This window comes from Ictalurus furcatus, chromosome 27 (genome assembly GCF_023375685.1).
Source record: "Ictalurus furcatus strain D&B chromosome 27, Billie_1.0, whole genome shotgun sequence".
In the NCBI taxonomy this organism is placed as follows: domain Eukaryota; kingdom Metazoa; phylum Chordata; class Actinopteri; order Siluriformes; family Ictaluridae; genus Ictalurus; species Ictalurus furcatus.
Window position 1 is genome coordinate 2116853 of NC_071281.1, and position 22425 is coordinate 2139277.

At 41.4% G+C, this 22425-nt stretch overlaps 3 protein-coding genes across 3 annotated transcripts; all 3 read left to right on the plus strand.

Annotated features, from left to right (window-relative positions):
* Window positions 1-493: 493 nt before the first annotated feature.
* Window positions 494-3462, plus strand: LOC128602693 (B-cell receptor CD22-like). The gene is made up of 7 exons (XM_053616644.1): window positions 494-777; window positions 864-1082; window positions 1187-1489; window positions 1590-1674; window positions 1767-1821; window positions 1900-2117; window positions 2232-3462. Exons 2-7 carry the CDS (start codon window positions 902-904, stop codon window positions 2308-2310), a joined length of 921 nt encoding a protein of 306 aa, XP_053472619.1. The 5' UTR covers window positions 494-777; window positions 864-901; the 3' UTR covers window positions 2311-3462.
* A 1560-nt stretch (window positions 3463-5022) lies between these two features.
* Window positions 5023-8175, plus strand: LOC128602694 (uncharacterized). The gene is made up of 3 exons (XM_053616645.1): window positions 5023-5433; window positions 7442-7795; window positions 7875-8175. Exons 1-3 carry the CDS (start codon window positions 5346-5348, stop codon window positions 8111-8113), a joined length of 681 nt encoding a protein of 226 aa, XP_053472620.1. The 5' UTR covers window positions 5023-5345; the 3' UTR covers window positions 8114-8175.
* A 581-nt stretch (window positions 8176-8756) lies between these two features.
* On the plus strand, window positions 8757-12103 carry LOC128602592 (uncharacterized). The gene is made up of 7 exons (XM_053616476.1): window positions 8757-8862; window positions 8955-9203; window positions 10328-10418; window positions 10509-10563; window positions 10641-10858; window positions 10979-11112; window positions 11657-12103. Exons 1-6 carry the CDS (start codon window positions 8757-8759, stop codon window positions 11055-11057), a joined length of 798 nt encoding a protein of 265 aa, XP_053472451.1. The 3' UTR covers window positions 11058-11112; window positions 11657-12103.
* Window positions 12104-22425: the final 10322 nt, after the last annotated feature.

Here is a 22425-nt window from a genome sequence, read left to right on the forward strand (position 1 = left end):
ACTCCATAACAAATAATTACATATTTCATTTAGAATATAACGCCAAGCCCTTTTTCATTTTTGCAGATCTGAAAGTTACAGTATCAGACTCGGAGAGCTACAAGTTACTGAGCTGCATCACCACCTGCCCCTACAACCTCACTTATGTCTGGTACAGGAACGGACAGTTTAAAGTTCAACAGGACAGAGGTGAACAGTATGTCACTAGTGGGGAATCAGGCAGCTACTCCTGTGCTGTAAGAGGGCACGAGGAGCTTCGCTCTCCTGCTGTCTGTAAGAACTCACTTTACACTTCACTCACTCTGTCATCATCTCACTGCCAGCTTCTGTTAGATAAACACAATAAACTCACATGCAGTGATTCACGACTGAGTGATGCTTTAGTTGGTGTTAAGATCAGATTTCTGTTCTAATTCATTTTGTTTTGTTCAGGTGTTTTTGATGAGAAGAGCTGCTGGAATGTGATGTACTCCACCCAGAATATCTGCTCTCTGATTGGCTCATCAGTGGACATACTCTGTGATTTCACGTTTACTGATCATAACAAGGTCACAAAAGTGTTCTGGTTCATTAAAGATCAGACTGGTGTTGAACCTGTGGATGTGAGAGAGGATGAGGAGTATCAGGGCCGAGTGCAGTACACACAGATCTCCCAGAATAACTGTAGTCTGAGAATCACTAACCTGAGAGAGAGAGACGCTCAAACATACAGATTCAGATTCTACACTGATGGGGGTAAATACACCGGTGATCCTGGAGTCTCTCTGTCTGTCACAGGTAAAGCTGCATAACTATACATTTACTTAATTACTCTTACTTAGAAGAAAAAGATGAAATTAATAAAGTGATTTTATTATTTTCAGATCTGAAGGTTACAGTATCAGACTGGAGTGAGCAGTACATGAATCTGAGTTGCATCACCACCTGCACTCTGTCTAACAACCCCACTTACATCTGGTACAAGAACAGACAGCGTGTGTCTGAGTGTAAATCTGCCTCCTGCTCTGTAGCTGCAGTCGGTGGTGCGGTCAGTTACAGCTGTGCTGTTGAAGGCCATGACAGTCTCCTCTCTCCTCCAGTGTGTGAGTGTGGATTTGACTCTCCTCAATCATAGAACATCTATATCTGTATCAAATGCTGATCCTGGACACACCCCAGCTGATTCAGGTGTTTTATTTCTAATCAGATTCTCCTAAAAACACCAGACCAGTGGTTCTTTCCTCTGGAGACAGAGTGGAGGGGGATTCAGTGACTCTGAGCTGTAGCAGTGATGCAAACCCTCCTGTTCTCACCTACTCCTGGTTTAAACAGAGAGCAGCTGCAGACACACTGCTGACAACAGGCCAGAATTACAGCATCAGCAACATCAGCTCCCAGCACAGCGGACTGTACTACTGCACTGCTCACAACCAGCTGGGACAGCACAACTCTACACCGACACTCCTGGATGTGAAGGGTAACTCTACACCAACACACCTGGATGAGTCAGGTAAGTACAGTGTAAAACATTTATGTAGCTGCATAAAGCAGATGAACAAAAAATAACAAATATAAAGCCTCATATTGCTTCTGATTTATTTCTACATCAGAGAATTACACAGTGTTAATGCTCGTCATGTTGGGACTGGCTGTCTTCCTGGCAGTAACACTCCTCTCAGGAGCTCTGTGGATGTGGTATGTAAAATGTACTGAATATGTTTTAAACATAATTTTAAAAACAAATAGTCATTTGCAACTAGCATGAACATGTACTTGTTGTTTCTCAGGAAGAGGAAGTCGAGCTCAGCTAATGGCCACAGAAGCACTGGTGAGAGTGGACAGGTGAGTGTGGATGAAAGGAGGGACTGTTTGATCATGTGACATGTTCATATATGAACTTTATTCTGTTCTCCCTTTCAGCGTCACTCTCCTGCTGTTTATGAAAATGTCTCAGCCTCAGACCGCAGTGGAAGAGTCACCTCAGATGATCAGGATGACGTTCACTATGCCAGTGTTGTATTTAAAAACTCCCACACACAGGAAGTGTCTCTGTCACTCAGACTTCCTCCAGACACCACAGAGGAAGAGGATGTTCAGTACGCTGCTGTGAACATTAGCAGGAGCACTGCTGCCATCCAGTGAGCAGATCATTATCATTACACCAACACTCACTGTGCTTCATGAAGTGACTGATTAGAAATGTAAGACATTACACTATTCTAGTCTTTAGATCACCTCTTTTTGTTCCACAGGCTTGCAGCAGACGAAGCAGCTGATGATCCGTCTCAGCTCTACAGCAAGATCCAGAAACTCCCCACTTCAGCAGTGTAGCCCATCATTAGTCCTGTGGCCTGGGATCTAAAAGCTAAAGAGGTAGCACTTCAGGTTCCTGGAAAAAAGCTGAGAGAGATGTGATAGTTCTGTTCGGTATCTCTGTTTTAACCCTCAACACTGCTTCCAAATCTAACAGGAGAAGAGGGACGGCTTTAACATTTTATTAGAGTAGAGCTAGCAGTATTATTGCTTTGATCGTGTATTATAGAGCTCTTATAATATTGTATACTGTTTTACCTTAAACTATATGTTTTTACATTATAATCTTCAATAACGTGTTTGATTTATATTCACATTATTTTAAATGCAAAAACAAATTGCAGTGCTTAAATTATTTACCTATGAACTTGTTTTTTATCGTGCCGTCATTGGCTGGTCATTTACATGACTAATGCTGTAATGTTTGTTAGTGAGATAATCAGACGAAAAAAAATCCTGTAAATAATCTAAATTTATCCTTAGCTCAAATTTGACTTGCTGCCTAGTCAGTTATGTTAGCGAGTGGAATCGACGCTAGTCTAACCTGGTATTAGTGAAGAAAACGGGCTAACTTAATTAAACAAATCCAGTTTACATGTTAGTAAACTAGTGAAAACGTGCCTTATCATGTTTTTCAAATGAGATGGAGTCCGTGCTTTCTAGGGAGGTAAAAGAGACGCTTCATTTTAAACCAGTCTTTCTTTAGTCCAGCGTACTGAAACATTTTCCTGAGGTAGGGTCAGGGTTATTAACTAGAACACCTCCACATATGACTACTTGATGTAATTAAGGAAATGTCCCCGCTGTGCAAACTTCCTCAGCTTGTGTCTAGATATAAAGCACTGCAGTCGAGCTTTTACAAAGTTTTTAATACATGCATTGCTCATTTTATTCTGTTAAAACAACAAAAAGAATGAAGTTTTCTTAAGTGTATTTATGTTACTGTAAACACATTAGTAATCACTGGGAGTAAAAATAACAGCAATTTTTGTGAATCATTTGCACATTATTGTATTTTTTTAGTTACGGTTTCATTTGAAGGATGTAAAAGTCACTCTCAGGACATCAACGTTCACAACAATGATACTTGTCTTTGTGTAACGTGTATAAAATGATTTACGTGTGTTGTGAGCTTTTAGTGCTTTACGTCAGTTCAGAACTTTACTTATGAATGAGGAAATAAATCTTTTTCTTGAAAGCTTCTTCGTCTGGTTTTAACTAGAAACACGTGGACCTATAATTGTGAAATTGGTGGCATTAATTTCAGCAGCGTTAATGCTTTGTGGTTTTCAATGGCGTTGTGACACACATGAAGAAACTCGTACAGACGCTGCACTGTGGGTGGAGGGTGTGTGGGTTTGTGTACGTATGATTGTTACTGATACAGATCACATTCCATATACTGTAGATTATTATTATTATTATTATTATTATTATTATTATTATTAGGATGCTGATTAAGTGGTTTACGTATGATTTGATAGATTAAGTGATAGCTGTTACCGATGTTAAAGTAATACAGTGATGATATGTAACACATGATAAAGGGTTTCTGTCAAATGCATTATCCCACTGTGCTGATGAATTCTCGATTCTGACTGGCCAGACAGCAGTTCTGGCTGCAAATCACAGGTTTATATTAAAAAGCTTATTATATCTAATACATGATCGTTTCTATATTAAGAGCTCATTCACAGGGACTGTACGACACATGATGCACAATAATCTCAGTGTAATAATAAATGAATAAAAAATATATTTTTTTGTGTATTGTGTTCATGTTTATGGCAATAAAAATTTCAAATCCATTAATCTACAACTAATTAAATCAGTTCATAGTTTCATTTTGAAAGAACTAAATAAAGTAAATGATTACATTGTGACATACCCGAACATTTCATAGTAATGAGATTATCTTTATGTTCATTAAAAGGTAATTACACTTGAAGCTTTTCAGTACAGTGTGCGCGAGTGCCATCTGGTGGTTGAAAGGATGAAGTGCGCATAGACTGTTAAACAACAAAGTTATTAAGAAAGTGAGTCGTACATCAACAAGCACATTATTTCTCCTCTTTTCAAAGCTCTAAATCATACTCCAGTAATTGTATGTTATTGCCTGTGATGGACAGAGACAGAGTAAAGTTTAAAGTAAATTCTTATACACAGCACGAGAGTGACCCTTGACCTGCACTGACACTGCTGTCACACTGTAAGTGAGGCGTTTCCCCTCATCACCAGCAGGGGCAGCACGCTCCCGAACTCTACAGCAACCTCTGACACTTTCGGGTAACTTCCTGATTTTAGGCTGTATTTAATTCTCTGTGAGGAGAGAGTTAAAATGTGCTGTCCCTACTACTGGAAAACACACACACACACACACACACACACACACACACACACACCAGGGTTGTGTTCTTAAACCAAAGAATGAAAGTGAATTAAAGTCTCAGCTAAATTAATGAAAGTATGAGAAATGTTATGTGGAGATGAATTTAAAGGGGAAAAGGCCTGGTGGAGAATGTAAAGCTCAGATCAGTTTTTCAGCTACTTTGTTGATGAGCTGCCAAAAACAGATGGAATAAAATGTCATTCATTATGATGTATAGTATACAGGAGAGTTTGACTGCTGTGTAAACTGATTCTTTTTAATGATTCAGTACTAGTTCTGAAATAGTGTGTATAAAGAGACTGTTTCTTACTTTAAGTTTAAGCTCAGAAAACAGGAAGGAAACGAACCCCTCTTTCATCTTCAGCTACTTGCATCTAGTCCAGCACATATGCTTAACCCGTGACTCACACACACACACACACACACACACACACACACGCCCCTGTCATCACACCACTGCACATTTCCACTAAGTTAGAACATTACTAAGAGGAGACCCGAGAGGACGTAAGAAAAAACTCTCTTTATGATTGTTCACATTAGTAAGTTTGTATATTACCGTAAATATGAATTTCAACAGAACATATATATTAATATACAACGAGCACACCTATGCATATTGATATAGATTGTGTTTATAGTGATCTCCCAGTTAAACAGTTAAATGATTGTGTTTTTCAGGGCTCTAAGTGGAACTATGGACGTTGGATCCAGAAAGCTGCTGCTGCTGATCCTGTTGTTGAATATTACAGGTAGGGTTGCTGTATTTGTTGAGTATTAAGATGAACCTGTCTCTGCTACATGGAATATGTTAGCTGTGGGCTTTTCCTAACAGGCCTAAACTAAACAACTCTAGATACAAAATGAATGGACATGAAAAACTCCTAATGTTGTAACAGATTCCAGGTTATCAAAAGGCCATAAACTGTGCTAAATGAGTATTTCCTTCTGTGTGCTAGATCCAGCTTGCTTTATTTTCGAGATATTGTCGCTTGTTTAACAGCTTCATGCTGGTGGCAACATTAAACGCTAATGCTACAGTAGTGATGAATGTGTCGGCTGATCTGAGAACAGTTTTGCAGTTTGTTTTGTAATGTTTCAGGCCAGGATGTGAACTGGGGAAGCTGCTCTTAGAGCAGAACAGTTTAAAGGCTCTTGTTCTCTAGAGTTTTATTAAAGTTGTTCAGTGAATTTAACAAAACTGATTGAAACAGTGGAACATGCAGTAATGTAAATCCACACACAAGTGTTTCTCTGAGTGTATGAGCTGATCCAACTTAGTTTTAGAGCAAACTGATTCTTTACCACTGATCTGAGACCAGATATATTTCTACTGTATTTTATATGTATTCCTGATCCAACTTTGACTTGTATTTATACAAAAAACTTTGATCTGATGTGGTACCTAATCAACTGATCAGAAAGCAGGCAGGACAAATCCAGAGAACAGTCAGAACTAGGCAGGAGTCAGAAACATGGCAAGGCATCCACAAAATAACAGCTCAGACCTTAGACAACAGGAGATCTCAGTCATGACAATGAGTATGAAAGTGTTTATGTATAATCTGTGAAGAGGAAATTACAGAGCCCCCCTAGTGTCAGGTAAGAAAAAAAAATACAGCCATGTGTATTTCTTGAGAAATAGAAGAGAGAAGCTTGAAAGTACAGCGAATGTCCAATATAAACCCAACTTTAACACGGTGCATGCGGATTATAACCTAAGGCCCGGATTACAAAACTGTGGGCACTGATTAGGAATCTGAGAGCATGGATTACACATGGCTGTATTTTTTTTCTTACCTGACACTAGGGGGGCTCCGTCGGAAATGGCAATGACAAGTGAAGAAGTGTCCTAGAATTCAGGAGAGGGAGCCCTCTGGTGGTAGTGTGGGGTTTGATCCTGAGCTCTGTGTGTGTGTGTGTGTGTGTGTGTGTGTGTGTGTGTGTGTGTGTGTGTGTGTGTGTGTATGTGTGTGTGTGTGTGTGTGTGTGTGTGTGTGTGTGTGTGTGTGTGTGTGTAGATAGCTTGGGCTTTAGATCCACCACAACACTGACAGGAAAAGGTGCTTACTGAAAATAAATGAAAACCACTGCATTTCAAAATCACTTATAAGTGATAGAGGTGTTTAAGACGTTTAAGGAATGTTCCAGTAAAATAATGATCTCTCTCCCTTTCACCCCCAAAAGCATGATTATTTGTTATAAAGTTGTTTATTTTCCTATAACAGCACATGCCAGTGTTTTATTCCTGTGTGTCACTCCCTCACGAGCCTCTATTTCTTTTCTTTCTCTTTAGTTAATAACTTAATAAGACAAAACCTCAGCTTGTTATATTACTGAGAAACTACAATGCTGTGTCTGAAAAGATCATCTTCAAAGTTCCAGCTTTACCTCTGACTATTACAAAGTGTGCACACTGATGACTTCTTCCAAAAATGATCAATAAATGTCCTTATCAACAGTTTCACTCATTTTATAATGTGTTAATGTGGAGCGCCTGTGAGAGTTTTTATTAAAGAAACAATCACATATTAGAAGGAGTGCATTAATATAAACCTGATTTAGCTTACAGCTGGAGCTACTGTCAGAGCTGCTGTTAGAGAAAATGAACCAGATTCAAGAATCCAGCTGTGCTTGTGGTAAAATCTGTTTAAAAGTCTGATCACAATAAGAAGCTTCTCTATTTCTTAAAGGAAACTGTGATCATTACAAATATGAAGCTGTTTTATTGTCTTTTAATATCTGATGTTATCAATTCAGTTTCAGTATCAGGTATCCAGGACGTGAAGGTGTCATGCCATCCTGAGAAGATCTGTGCTCTGAGGGAGTCATCTGTGACCCTGACGTGCTCTTACTCAAATATCATCATCATCACTGGCTTCTGGTTCAGCCTAAAGCACAAAGCTAAATGGAGGAAGGAGGAACATCCAGAGGATTTAGCTTTAGACTCAGACTACGCAGGACGTGTGAGCTACACAGAGATGACAAACTTCCGCTCGACTCTTACAATAACAGACCTGAGAGAGAGAGACTCAGGGGAATATCGCCTCGTGTTCATTACGGATAAAGGAGAGAAATATCTGAGCTCAGCTGGAGTTACTCTAACAGTTACAGGTAACAGAGCAGCTAGTCTGTAATAACCTGTGCTGTTATACACGTCTGTGTTCGAACATTCACCTTTATCTTCATTTAGACCTGCAGGTGACCCACGACTCCACACAACAAACTCTCACCTGCCGCACTTCCTGTCCTCTGACCTCTACTGTTCACCGGTACTACTGGTACAAGAATGGACAATACTTACAGAAATACAGCGCCAACATGGAAACTTTAAGAACCGCTGAAGAAGGCAGTTACTCCTGCTCTGTTTACGGCTATAACAATATTCTCTCTCTTCCAGTGTGTGAGTATTCATTTGGCTTCATCATGTAATGGAGGGTCTCTTGATTTCAGTGTTGGGAAAGAAGTTAATGCAAGCTCAAAAACTCACTAGAAGTCACCAGATGATGTCATAGAACAATTCACATATTCACTGATTCGTCAAGATCATTTGAATATCAAAACATCTTACATGAAGATGAAGATTTTCTGATGAATAGAATAGTTTTATCTGAATAGAAAATAATACTTTATAAAAGTCACTATTTTTCTTTAATATAAGTTGCAAAGGGTTTAAAAAAAAAAAAGCCTACCAAATCTAGTGACAGATTCATAAGTAAGAGCTAAAGTCTAGTGCTGTTGTGGATTCTGAAAGAGTCTGTCTTCAGAACTGAAACACTGATGTTACCAAAATAGTTTTAAATCAACTTCAAATAAAACCTTCCAATGACCTGTTACCATTTCAGGTGTTGGCAGGAGCTGTTGGAGTGTGACCTACAGAGACAAAAGAGTCTGTGCTGTGGAAGGGTCTTCAGTGGAGTTTGCTGGAAATTACTCACATCCCAGTGATCTGAGTGTTAGAGAAGTATTCTGGTTTTATTTTCAGCACGGTAAAGTCTTCCAGGACCTGAAGCAGGAAACACAGTTTACTAATCGAGTTGAATATGTGAACCAAGACAAAAGCAGCACTTTGAAAATGAAAAACCTGACAAAGAAAGACTCTGGAGAATATCAACTTAGATTCCTTACTAATGATGGTGAAGGATTCATTGGTAGACCTGGAGTGATTCTGAGTGTTACAGGTAATGTCCTACACTGAACTGTCTCTAGTTCTGGTCTCTCTGTATCGATGTAAATCTGTTAAATCACTTTCCTTTATTTTTTGCACATTCAGATCTGCAGGTAAGAGCGAGTCACTCTGCAGTGGCATCAGAAGGACAGACTACAGTAACGCTGAGCTGCATCACCTCCTGCTATCTGTCTAACAACCCCACTTACATGTGGTACAAGAACGGACAGCCTGTTACTGACAAACTCACCAAACACAACAAGCTCTACCTGAACTCCAGTGAAGATGCAGGAACCTACTCCTGTGCTGTGAGAGGACGTGAGGATCTCCGCTCTCCTGAACTAACTGTAACATGTGAGCCACAAAACTCAGTCATTATATTAATGTATAGGGTTGTGATAGCTCAGGTTCAATCCTCAGCACTGACAGAGAGTAGCTTTTAGTCCTCAACTGCTCAGCTTTATGCTTGGATTGGATTTTTCTTCACTTGTAAGTCACTGTGGATTAAAGTATCAGCCAAATAAGTAAATGTGAAAATCCAGAGGTGTTTGTGAGACAAAATGCACAGTGTAATCTTTTACACCACGCTGCTGTTGAATTCTCCATTCAGATTGTTCAGGTGTTGATTAATATTCTGTAACAGCAGTTCCAGCTGCAGAACAAATCCCAGGATTATATTAATGAACTCGATCTGATTTCATGATCATTTCTATAGTAACAGCTCAGTCACAGGGGCTCCACGTAAACAGATTATTCAGAGTGTGTAATTGTTGATATGGTGAAGTTTTCGTCTTCAGGACAGAGACATTTGTGCTTTGTAGATTCCTGGTCACATGACAAGCTGACTTAATTTTATTAACGTCAAGTGAGATATAAAACATGAGGCAGGTGAGGGAACGACTGGAATGACTATTTATAGGTGCTGTAAGTAATTACTGGCCGAGTGTTTTAGTATCAGAGGAATGAAACACTGACGTACACGAGTCCAAATCCACAAGGTCAGTGGGGAAGCGTTCCTGTAACTCAATGCTATCCTATAGACATCTAAATGGGAGTAATTAGGTATTTAATTATTTTATTTATTTACCTTTGACCATACACAGACCACATCAGCATTTTTGTGAGACCCAGAAGGGCCGTATCCTATAAACACCAATAACCAGCTCTGAAATTAGAATAAGACGTTTCTAGGAAAAACAAAGAGGTAACAGAATCTATTTAAATATTTGCACTATTTGGACTTTTAGAGGTGTACTTTAGTCAAGAAAATATCGTCTTATCGTGTATCAAATAAATGCCTGAAAATCCCACTGTACCGGTGGATTTTGAATGCCACAGCCCTTTTTGTACTGCTCCACCCACATTATCACAATATGTTGCATCCAATATACATAGCAACACAGAGTTGTTAACCTGAAAATTATGCTTGCACTGGCACAAAAATAGAGACTCATTATGATCATGATTTATTTCTGAAGGGTCAGATAATTACACAGTGTTAAAGGTCATCATGGTGGGCCTGGCTGTCTTCCTGGCAGTAACACTCCTCTCAGGAGCTCTGTGGATGTGGTATGTAAAATGTACTGAATATGTTTTAAACATAATTTACACATAAATAATCATTTGAACTAGCATGAACATGTGCTTGTTGTTTCTCAGGAAGAGGAAGTCGAGCTCAGCTAATGGCCACAGCAGCACTGGTGAGAGTGGACAGGTGAGTGTGGATGAAAGGAGGTCTGTTTGATCATGTGACATGTTCATATATGAACTTTATTCTGTTCTCCCTTTCAGCGTCACTCTCCTGCTGTTTATGAAAATGTCTCAGCCTCAGACCGCAGTGGAAGAGTCGCCTCAGATGATCAGGATGACATTCACTATGCCAGTGTTGTATTTAAAAACTCCCACACACAGGAAGTGTCTCCGTCACCCAGACTTCCTCCAGACACCACAGAGGAAGAGGATGTTCAGTACGCTGCTGTGAACGTTAGCAGGAGCACTGCTGCCATCCAGTGAGCAGATCATCATTACACCAACACTCACTGTGCTTCATTAAGTTCATTAAGTGACTGATTAGAAATGTAAGACATTACACTGTTCTAGTCTTTAGATCACCTCTTTTTGTTCCACAGGCTTGTAGCAGACGAAACGGCTGATGATCCATCTCAGCTGTACAGCAAGATCCAGAATCTCCCCACTTCAGCAGTGTAGCCCATCATTAGTCCTGTGATCCTGGGATCTAAAAGCTAAAGAGGTAGCACTTCAGGTTCCTGGAAAACAGCTGAGAGAGATGTGATAGTTCTGTTCTGTATCTCTGTTTTAACCCTCAACACTGCTTCCAAATCTAACAGGAGAAGAGGGACGGCTTTAACATTTTATTAGAGTACAGCTAGCAGTATTATTGCCTCAATATTGTATTTTAGTGCTCTTATAATGGTGTATTTTTATATTGTAATATTTTTAATGGTAAGCAATTTTCAGTGCTTAACTTTTATCTATGAATTTGAGCTATATGTGTTTACCTGTTGCTTGATATGATGAGGTCCTCGTCCACCACCACCCCAAAGATGAATGAATCTAACAGAATAATATAATTTCACATATAATTATTTTTTAAATACTCATAATAATCTCATATTTCTTTTTTAAATAATCTCATAAGGAAAAAATCTTTTATACAGTTGTCCATATTAGGAAGGTCTTTGATACACCCAGAATTGTTTTGGTTATATTTTATTTAAAGCATGTTAAAAGCATTCATAGGACATCAACAGCCGAAACAATGATGCTTCTCTTTGTGTACTTGTCAGGTCCGAACTCTGCTTCCCAGAATACATCGTGGCCTACTAAGCTGGCCGCTACGAGCTACACTTCCCAGAAACCATGGCAGCTAACCTGCGCTCAATCATCGGACTTCAAATCACAGACACTCAAGCAAACCCTATAAAAGATAATCCAATTCATGATATCTCTGTGAAGAAAACACTCAGTCTGTGCCATACATCTTTACCAAGGTCTTTTGTATGGAGTTGTTGTTTTGGTTGTAGGATAATTGCCTGTTTTTTGATTCACAAGTTTGTTTTTGCCTAACCCACTCTGTTTGCTCAATGTCTCACCCATACCTGTGTTTTGACCTTGCCTTGTTCTTGCCTGATGATTTGGATTTCACCGCATTATCTTTATTAAAGTGTTGAACTGCATTTGCGTCTGTCTCTAATCACCTTTTGTGAGAGATTACTTTGCCTAAACATGGATGCAGCAGGAGGGCCGGGCCCCATTTGTGTTCATAAAGAGACCTAGTAGATGAAGCGCTAGCATTCTGCACGGTTCTGATAACACGAGGCTATTTCTGCACCAATGCATATATTCCTAGAGGTGCACTCTTGTCCTTCAGGGAAAAAGAACAGTGGGCACTGAGCATTGTCCTGAGACATGAACAGGTCCACAGTCACTCTGCTTTAAATGCACCAAATTTGATTGACCACTTCCTTGATCAATTTCCACTCCATTTAAATGGGATTGAATCCCACAAATCTGCACTGTGACGGCAGGCCACAGGCCCATGCACAAAAGAGGAAAAACACTCCTCCCACAACTGCTGCAGAGGTGCTGAAAGAACATCTCTGCTTCAACACCACTAATGTTTTGGACAGCCTGAGAGTGCGTGGTTGCAAGGCAGGGCCACAGAAACACACACGACTGGTGGCTAATGATCAGCATGGCAGCTCTCCACCATCCAGCAGCCAACAGGAGCATATAAAAGGGCCTTCCTCCTCTAATACTTATTAGAAACGAACATTCAGCAGCAAGCAGTGGCTGAACAGCTCGCACAAAGCTAACAAGTCACAATCAGAGAGCTCCTAGCACAGAAGACAACGTCCCCTGCTACTGCCATCCCTCACACCGACCCCTGCCAAGAGGCCTAGCGCCTTCTACGCCATCTGACCGAGGAGAGATCAAGGCCTATTTGGAGGCCTTTGAACAGACCGCCCTCCATGAAAACTGGGACATTGAGGAGTGGTCCTGCATTCTCACCCCGCTGCTCTCTGGGGAGGTCTGAACAGCTTACTACGTGCTCTCATGAAGAAGTGGCTGACTATGAAAAGGTAAAAGGTGAGATTCTAGCACGATGTGGGCGAACACCCAACCAAGCAGCCAACCAGGACGAGGCCATGCCAACAGAGCCGGACCCAGAAACCCTGGCTGGTAGGGTGTGCCCTCCACACACATAACCCACTTAAAACACCCACCCTGACAGTAATGATAGAGGGACACCAAGTCACGGCCTTGTTGGACTCAGGTAGCACTGTGACCCTGGCCAGACTGACAATTCTGCCAAAAAGAACCATCAGGAAAGGAACCATGACCGTGACATGTGTACATGGAGATGCATGTGAAGTCCCCACGGCCGAGGTACACATCCAAAGCAAAACAGTCACCTGGCCACTACTGGTGGGCATCATTCCAGACCTTCCAGTGCCGCTACTCCTGGGAAGAGACTGGCCTGAGTTCCCGACCAACCCAGCTCCCAAGACCAAGAGGGCACCACAAAGAAGGAAGGCTCCATGGGTCCGGCAGGCCTACAAGGCCCAAGAGGAGGGGGACGCCATGGCAGAAGGTGAGACACATACATGTGCTAACCCAATGTCTTCTGTGCTCCAGCAGGTGACATGACAGGGGAACTTCAGGCAGGAGCAGAAAGAAGACGACCGTCTGAAACATTGCTGGGCCCAGGTGCGACAGATCAAAGGACTGTCGACCAAAACCTGGACCATGGACTCCCCACAACCTACTTTCTGGTCAGGGGAGGTCTACTCTACCACAGGACCAACTGCAGTGGAGAAACCAGCAACCACCTGGTGGTCCACAAGACAAGGACCCAGTTACTGATGCAACTGGCCCATGCCCATCCACTCAGGGGTCACCTGGGGGCACGAAACACGGTAAAGAAAGTGAAGGACCACTTTGTCTGGCCCGGAATGGATGCAGAGGTCCGAGGTTTCTGTCAGCAGTGCCCACAGTGCCAACACACCACCCCAAGAAAGCCCCCAGCTGCACCCCTTATCCCCCTTCCCATCATAGGCATCCCCTTCGAGAGGATTGGCATGAACCTCATAGGGCCGCTCCTGAAAACCACCTGGGGTCATGAATACATTGTGGCCATCATAGACTACGCCACCAGGTACCCCGAGGCGGTGCCACTATGTAAAGCCACCACCCACAACATTGCTAAGGAACTTGTGCTCCTGTTCAGCCATGTGGGGATCCCGAAGAATATACTAACAGACCAAGGTACGCCTTTTACATCTAATTTCTGATCTATGTCAGCTGTTTCAGGTTAAACACCTGAGGACATCTACCACCCACAGATGGATGGGCTTGTCAAACGGTTTAATCAGACTCTAAAATGGATGTTGCACCGGTTGGTAGATGAGGAAGGGAGGAACTGAGACCTCCTCCTGCCCTAAGTCCTCTTTGCCATCCGAGAGTGCCCTCAAGCATCCACCGGCTTCACACCATTTGAGCTCCTCTTTGAACAGTGACCTCGAGGACTACTGGACATGGCCCGGGAAGCATGGGAGGAACAGCCCTCACCATTTCGCAGTCATCGAGTTCATGCAAGAGATGCAGAAGTGGATCAACCAATTTGTATAAGAACTCATGAAAGCCACTCAGGAAGAACAACAAAGAGCATACAACCACATGACACAACCATGGGAGTTCCAGCCTGGTGATCGGGTGCTCCTGCTAGTGCCGAACGCCTCCTGTAAATTCCTGGCCCAATGGCAAGGCCCATATACAGTCCTCGAGAGGGTGGGCACCGTGAACTACTCCCTGCAGCAGCCCAGAAAGCAAGCAGAAACACAGACATACCATATAAACTTGTTAAAGAAGTCGATCGAGCCTGCTCCAGTGATGTCTGCTTTTGCTATCCTAGACACAGATCACAGCGAACGTGCCTTGGTCCAGCAGGCAGAGGACCTAACCCCCACACAACGACAGGAGCTAATGGAACTGGTGGACCAGTTTGCCGATGTCTTCTCAACCACTCCAGGGATGACACAGCTGGTCCATCACGAGATTAAGACCCGTCCAGGAGTTGTGGTTAGACAGCAGCTCTACCATGTCCAGGCGGCCGGCCACAAGGCTATTGAGGAGGACGTTGGCCGAATGCTTCAGGACAACATTATAGAGGAGTCTACCAGCCCCTGGTCCATCCCCATCATGGTCATGCCAAAGACCGACAGAAGTATTCACCTTTGCAGTGACTTCCAGAAGCTGAACCAAGTCTCAGAATTCGAGAGCTGTCCCATCCCCCCGAGTGGACAACCTAGTGGAGCGATTGGGGAGAGCCCGATTCATATCCACACTAGACCTCACAAAAGGTTACTGGCGAGTAGCACTGGCCCCAGAAGCAAGAGCAATGACTACCTTCAGTACTGCAAACGGCCACTGGCACTACCGGGCTCTCCCCTTTGGGCGACACGGAGTGCCTACAACGTTCCAGAGACTTATGGACATCATCCTACGACCACGTTGTACATTCACAACTGCCTACCTGGATGATGTGGCCATACATTCTTCCACTTGGTCAGATCACCTGTTCCACCTGGGAGAGGTCCTGAAGGAGCTCTGGTAGGCCAGGCTGACAGCCAACCTGAAAACGTGTCACCTGGGGCTGACCGAGGCACAGTACCTTGGATACTGTATTGGCCGGGCCCTCCTAAAACTGCAAACAAAGAAGATCGAGGCAGTTAAGGGCTACCCCTGACCTATGTCAAAAAACACTTACCTGCCTTTTTGGGGTTGGCGGGGTATTACCACAGATTCATGCCTAAATTCTCCTCCATAGCTTCCCACTCTCAGATCTCACAAAGAAGGGACAACCGGACAGGCTTAGGGTTAGGTAACTCTAGGTTAACCCTAGGTTTCTTTTTTACATACTGTACCTTATTGTAGTACCTCTATTCCCAGGCTGCCTGAAACACTCTGATTGAGTTCCGGATTCTCCAAAGCCCCTCCTTCCGAAAAGCCCAGAGTGCTCTGATTGGCCAGTTGACCCATTGTCTTGTGATTGGCCTAAAACCTCATGTGTAATCATAAACTTCGGCTTCCAAGGCTTCTAAAGCAATTCTAAGCTCCTAAGCAACCTAGTTAATGTTTGTTTTACCATATCAGTTCGAGCCCGAACCAACTTTGCAAGCACGACTTGAGCACAATGTTTCACAGCTTTATTTTGTAACGCTTACCTTTCAGATATGATGTTATAACAGTTTAATTTGTCTTCTTCACTGTAACGACTTTATGTCCTGAACTTTATGCACTTGAGCATTTGTGAAGATCGTTGCAAGTTTATAGGTAAAAATTCCTCACAGCTGAATATCAAAACAACTTTGACACAATAACTTTAGCTAGCACATTAGCAGAGGTCTACAACTGAGCCACAACACAAAACTCCACATCTGAACAGTCAGTAGCAGATACTGGTTACAGGTTCTGGATTTGGAAGCACAAGATAGTCCAAGCAAAGTGGGAATTGCCCCACTTTTTCAGAAGAAGCCTTTGTGTATAGCCTGTGCCGTACTCTTCCAGGTTCAGGAAGCTGTCCTCCATAAAATGTGCTGTGCACAAGCAAACTTTTTGAATAAATGTTAACCACTCATTCCTAATTTTGTCAGTGTTTGGAAGGCCAAACAAAGGGGTTTTGCTTTCGCATCTTTTTGACATGCCGCCAACACAATTCACAAGTCGCCTTCTTTCTTTGCGCCTGACTTAGGGCGGGATTATGCTAATATTTCAAACAGTGACGTTGTCACGAGCAGGTAACTGAGGCAGAAGCAAGTGCAAGTAACAATGCGCAAATTGCACAGAAACACGAGGGGTTTAAATGACTAACATGATCATGGATAAACGTGGACAGCTGGAAACAATATGACACACCTAACGAAAAACAACCAATGACTAAATGGGGCGGAGACAGAACAGAATCATAACAAACACACATGTCCATAGTAAACAAAGTCACCGTCATTACCACTCGAAAAGCGCACGTGGCTTGTGCACGTGTGCGCACTCTGGCTTTCCGAGCACTCTACAAGCTGCAGCACTGTCTAAAGGGGAGATCGTGACAGACATTGTTTGCGGAAGTAATATCTGCACTTCAATCGAGGCGTTTTAGGTGTTCTCTGTTAGATAGAATAAATCCCTTTGTGGGAGACTATGAGCTTTGTAACTTTGCAGATCTTATACATGCACAAACAGATACATTACACACTAAAGGAAAAGAGAATGATAACTAACAGTTCAGTTTGGTTATTGGCTTTAAATTCAGCATCATGCACAGCACAGGAAGGCTGTGTTTGTCCCCTGAAATGATTTTTGCCTTGACACAAAGTGCTACATTTGGCAGAAAACCCAACACTGCTCATCACCCTGAGAACACCATCCCCACAGTGAAGCATGGTGGCGGTAGCATCATGTTGTGCGTTGGCCTTGGTCTCTTGGTTGCTTCTATGTTTAGTCCCCTCCTTACCCAGACAGTGCCTTTTGGTATACGGTGTCCTCCATACATTTCCTTACTTCATTGCTCCCAAAACAAGAACTGGCGATTCATACAGAGATGTTGAAGTGTCTTGCCACCGGAAAGGAGAAATCTTTGGTAGACAGAAAAATCAAAAGAGAAAGTAATAATGACAACCTGTTGAAAAGTGAGGAAACAAGAATTAAACAGGAGGAATGTGAAGTTTAATGTGAGAAAACATTCAACATCCTCCAATCCTCCAAAGCTAGTTGCATACACAGGCCATAAGCTGGTTACATTGTCAAGACAGAGCTCTTTGAGTTAAAGAGAACGATAAGTGATTGACATTGAAATCATACAGCAGCATACACCAGTAATACCATTGCAATTACTACCTTATAAAACCAGGACTGGAGAACAACTCAAAATTCATCCGAGATTCAGACCACAGTGTTCTAAGCCTGCACTATAATGTTTATCTGATTGTGAGTGGCTATGAATATATTAAGGATGTAACACAATACCACTATCTGTATCTGTTTAGTGTTCGAAATATCAGTATGTGTATTCAGATTTAAACGTGAAGTGCACCTGGCCTAAACTGGAACGGGTTTTTTGTTTGTTTCTTTGTTTGTTTGTTTTTGTTTTTTTTAATGAACCCTACCACTATGACCATGGAAACACTGAAAACAAAACAAAGTTAGTTGGTTCTATTTCTGTAAATATAAACAATAAAATCAAGTGTAACTAAATGTTAACGATTAGCCTAATTTAAACCACCACAACCCTGATCAGGCAGTTACTAAAGATGGAGGTAGTGCATTAGTACACACGGCACCACACATGCATGAAAATGTTTGTCCCACAAGTTTCATATCTAACCACTGGATCACCACCACATGGGGAAAAAAGTGGCTAACATGTGTGCCTCACACCTCCAGGGTTGGGGGTTCGATTCCAACCTCTGCCCTGTTTGAGTGAAGTTTGCATATTCTCCCTGTGCTTTGGGGGTTTCCTCCATGTACTCTGATTTCCTCCCCCAGTCCAAAGACATGGGTTGTAGGCTGATTGGCATCTCTAAATTGTCTGTAGTGTGTAAATGGGTGTGTGAGCGTCAGAGATTTCCCCACACAGCGTGCTCTGAAGCCCGAGGCACGACTGCGCGCACTTCCAGGTTCAGTGACATTAACTTTTTTTTACTTTTGACACGTGTTTGTTATTGGTTTATATCATGTCTTCGCCCCGCTATGTCATTGGTTGTCTCTTAATATGTCTCAGGTGTTTATGTTTCTCCCTTGATTGCGTTTGTTATTTCTACCCCTCGTGTGTCTATGTTCGGGGCGAAGTATTGTGAGTGTTTTCTCCATTCCAAGCCTTTGTAAGCCTTTGTCCTGAGTCCCCTGGGATAGGCTCCAGGCTCCCCGCGACCCTGTGTAGGATAAGCGGTACAGAAAATGGGTTAATGGATGGATATGTGTCACATCTTCCAGGATTCTGTCCCTAACCTGGTCGATTAATGGAATTTATCTGTGCTTTTCCTGCTCTGTTTGTCCCTGTTGGCCTTCCACGTTCCTTGAATAATGTGTGACCATAACTTATTAAAGGGGACCTATTAAACAAAATTCACTTTTAAATTGTCTTTGAACATAAACCTGTGTCAGCAGAGTGTATACACAACCACCCTACAACGGTAAAAATCCCCCCACTCCTTTGTTTATATTTTCAATAAATCATAAACAGTGTCTCAAAATGAGTCGTTTTCATCTTCCCCCTAACATGAGTCACGTTGGAACAAGCCCCGCCCATGGACTCTGCTCTATTAGCATAGCTCCTCCTCTAAGTGAGCTGCACACAGCCCACCATGTTTTCCGCACTGGAGCATCTACAGTGATTGTCGTGTAAAAATCCCTCCAAAGAAAGTCAAAAAACTTCCAGAGACCAGAGGTTATGGATGTCAAAAGAAATTAAACTTTATTTAAAACAATAAAGTGAGATAGGCTGCAGAAAGTCTAAATTCATGCAAAAATACATGCGCTTTTATACTCTTCTGTGACAATGATCTCATCTCTAGGCGGGGTTTTATACTTTCTTCCTAAAAACAAACCAGTCTCCTTCCCCACAATTAATTATTCATGTCTACAACTCCAATTCCAAAAAAGTTGGGACGCTATATAAAATGTAAATAAAATGGAATGCAATGATTTTCAAATCTCATAAACCCATATGTTATTCACAATGAAACAGAAAAAAAACATATCAAATGTTTAAACTGAGTATATTTTAAGAAAAAAATTAGGTCATTTTGAATTTGATGGCCGCAACACGTCTCAAAAAAGTTGGGACTGTGCAACAAAAGGCTGGAAAAGTAAATGTTACTTAAAAGAAACAGCTGGAGGAACATTTTGCAACTAATTAGGTTAATTGGCAACAGTAACATGATTGGTGTCACATAATGGAGGCTGAGACAGAAGCAAGTGCAGGTATTGTAGTTTAATCCAAAGGATCAGGCAGAAATTAATAAACATAGACAGGCAGAGATCAGGCAAACTGTCCAGACAAGGCAAGGCAGAGAGACGAGGTTGTAAACATGAATAAAGTCAAAGCCAGAATAAACAAATATGGTATCAAGGTTTGGTAAGGACAGAGACACAAGGCAACTGAGCGTATACTTCACGAAGACATTGTATATGAGGGTCTCTTAAATTTTCCTAGTGATTGGGAACAGGTGTGTGTGATTAGACTGCAGGAGAAGGTGACGTGTCTCTGTGTTCCATTTGGAGTTGTAGTCATCGGCCATGTTTGTAGTTTGTGGAGCTTTCTGGGAAATGGAGTTGCCAGTTTGCCGTGACATGACAGAACTCCATTCACAAGGCTTTGCCCACTTTTACAGGGTGCCTCTTGACCCAAGCACTCTCCACTTTAAATCTGTATATCTGATACCTTAGCAAGAGAAAATATCTCGAATGTGGGCAAATTGATCTAATATTTCTCAGTACGAGATTATTATACACCAGTGCTTGTTTTTAGATGATCATTTCAAGTTTGACATTTACTTTACTATAATTTTGCTTTAGAAATACATGTTTAAAATTAGAAGAAAAAAGTTATCTGCCAATAGTGCTATTTCAAGCTTGAAATTTAAAAATGTCTAGGAATTGTTTTAATAATCTTTTAAGATTTGATTTGATATTATATTCAGCTGATGTGAGTAAACGAGAACCCATATAGAAATAGATCTGAGCAGATGAGGTTTAATTAATGTCAACTTTGCTTTCTGGTCTCAGGGTTTAACAAACACAGTGTGAATTGAATCCTTGTGTTTGTCTGAGCGTAACGGAAAAGTGCAGAATGTGCTAGGAAAAACAAAAATGTATCTGTAGTGACCTATTTGTTGTCAGGAAATCTCAGGAAGATTTTTGCCCCCTAAAGGGCCAAGAGTTTGCTGTCTTTAACAAGACCTGCAACCACGCAGGATTATAGAGAGCCTTCCTATAACACACCTTAATAACATTCACAGACAGAGCCTTGTGTAAGTGTGTGTGTTTGTGTTTGTGTGTGTGTACACAGCTGTATGCTTTCTTAATAAGCTTGAGAAAGGTGTTTTGTTTACATTGCACTCTCTGTATCAGCAGCCAAACCCTGATCCTGGAGATGTCTTAATTTCTTTGCCAGCTTAAGTAGGTGAGCTAGATGAGCCCTCGGATCTCGGGTCAAGGAGTGGAGGCAACATAAGTGTAGACATCAGTGTTGCATTAAGTGTATGTAGCAAGGAGTTCGTTGCAATTGCACTTATCATTGTTCAGACCTCGGGCAATACATTGTACTAAAATGGTGCACAAAATTTTATAAAAAAATCAGAATAGTAGTTAGTTTTTTTTTCTTCGTGCTTTCTGCTTTGGCACGAAAAATTTTTTGGATGTGATTTATCAACTGCTATTTTTACAGGTTTGCAACCGAGCACCGTGGGTGTAAACTGATCATTAATTAAAAGCTAAGCACCTGCGTATGCTGAGTCTGAATATTGGGACGTTTCCTCATGTAAATATTAACATAACTTTAAAAAATGGACATAATTTTTAGGCGGTATTTTGAAATTAATTTTCAAAGTACAGACGCGAAAGCAGCTAGTTCTGAAGTATTAGCCAAATTGATAAAATGTTTATTGTTATAAAAGGCAACTTCACATATTCTACCTAATATACTATAAGACAGCTAACATAAATGCTTTAGGTTTTACTGCTAGTTAGATAGGACGCAGATATACACTGTTTGAAGCAGAGGGAATGGTTAAGTCACTAAGGTAATCAACTTTATATTGTATTTTACATATCCTATACATATCCTAGATGGGATGCCGGTCCATCGCAGTCATTGTTCTTATTAAGTGTGTTCAATGCAATTAGGTTATTTAATAGCCGCTTTGTTAGTTATTACTCATTTGTGTTATCTGTTGAATGCAACCTGCTTTTCCACACCATTATGAACTCTGAAATAGGAAGTAGGTCCTTGGAGTGGATCCCTTTCACACCCGGTGCAAGCCACAGAAAGTAAACCCTAAATCACTGTTTTCATTCGGACCAAACATCTGGTTTTGGGACTTCACCTGGGTTTTCATGCATGACCAAACGTACGTTCTCAATCGATACTTTCTCAGAAAATGGACACTTAGGGTGGGAGATCATCTTGGACGCCATTGGAGTTGGACAGGTTTAATGAATTGACTTGGATAAAACTTGTTCAGAAATGGGAATTATCAGAAACAAACCTCTGTGACTTGGAGAATGCGAGTCTAAAACATATCTACATTTGCTTTTTTAATCATTTTTTTAAAAACTTTTTATCATATTGCCCTACTTTAGACTATGACTACACAATTTTATTCTCAACCTTATCTTAAATTCTTCCTGAAACTTGTTGGAAACGCCTAATCTTTAATAACACATTATGCATCACTTGAACACATGGTTATCGTGATATCATAAGTGTTTAATATCAAGTAATAGAAAATATTTAACCCATTAATAAAGCAGGATGTGATGGAGAGGCTTTAGACGAGGT

Bases quoted from the DNA above. Each gene is read 5' to 3' on its own strand.
- LOC128602693 (XM_053616644.1), top strand. From the start codon at position 902: ATGAATCTGAGTTGCATCACCACCTGCACTCTGTCTAACAACCCCACT. The intron at 1,083-1,186 runs GTGAGTGTGGAT...ATTTCTAATCAG, and splicing joins TCTCCTCTCTCCTCCAGTGT to ATTCTCCTAAAAACACCAGA. The intron at 2,118-2,231 runs GTGAGCAGATCA...TTTGTTCCACAG, and splicing joins AGGAGCACTGCTGCCATCCA to GCTTGCAGCAGACGAAGCAG.
- LOC128602694 (XM_053616645.1), top strand. From the start codon at position 5,346: ATGATTGTGTTTTTCAGGGCTCTAAGTGGAACTATGGACGTTGGATCC. The intron at 5,434-7,441 runs GTAGGGTTGCTG...TTATCAATTCAG, and splicing joins CCTGTTGTTGAATATTACAG to TTTCAGTATCAGGTATCCAG. The intron at 7,796-7,874 runs GTAACAGAGCAG...ATCTTCATTTAG, and splicing joins AGTTACTCTAACAGTTACAG to ACCTGCAGGTGACCCACGAC.
- LOC128602592 (XM_053616476.1), top strand. From the start codon at position 8,757: ATGAAAAACCTGACAAAGAAAGACTCTGGAGAATATCAACTTAGATTC. The intron at 8,863-8,954 runs GTAATGTCCTAC...TTGCACATTCAG, and splicing joins AGTGATTCTGAGTGTTACAG to ATCTGCAGGTAAGAGCGAGT. The intron at 10,564-10,640 runs GTGAGTGTGGAT...TCTCCCTTTCAG, and splicing joins GCACTGGTGAGAGTGGACAG to CGTCACTCTCCTGCTGTTTA.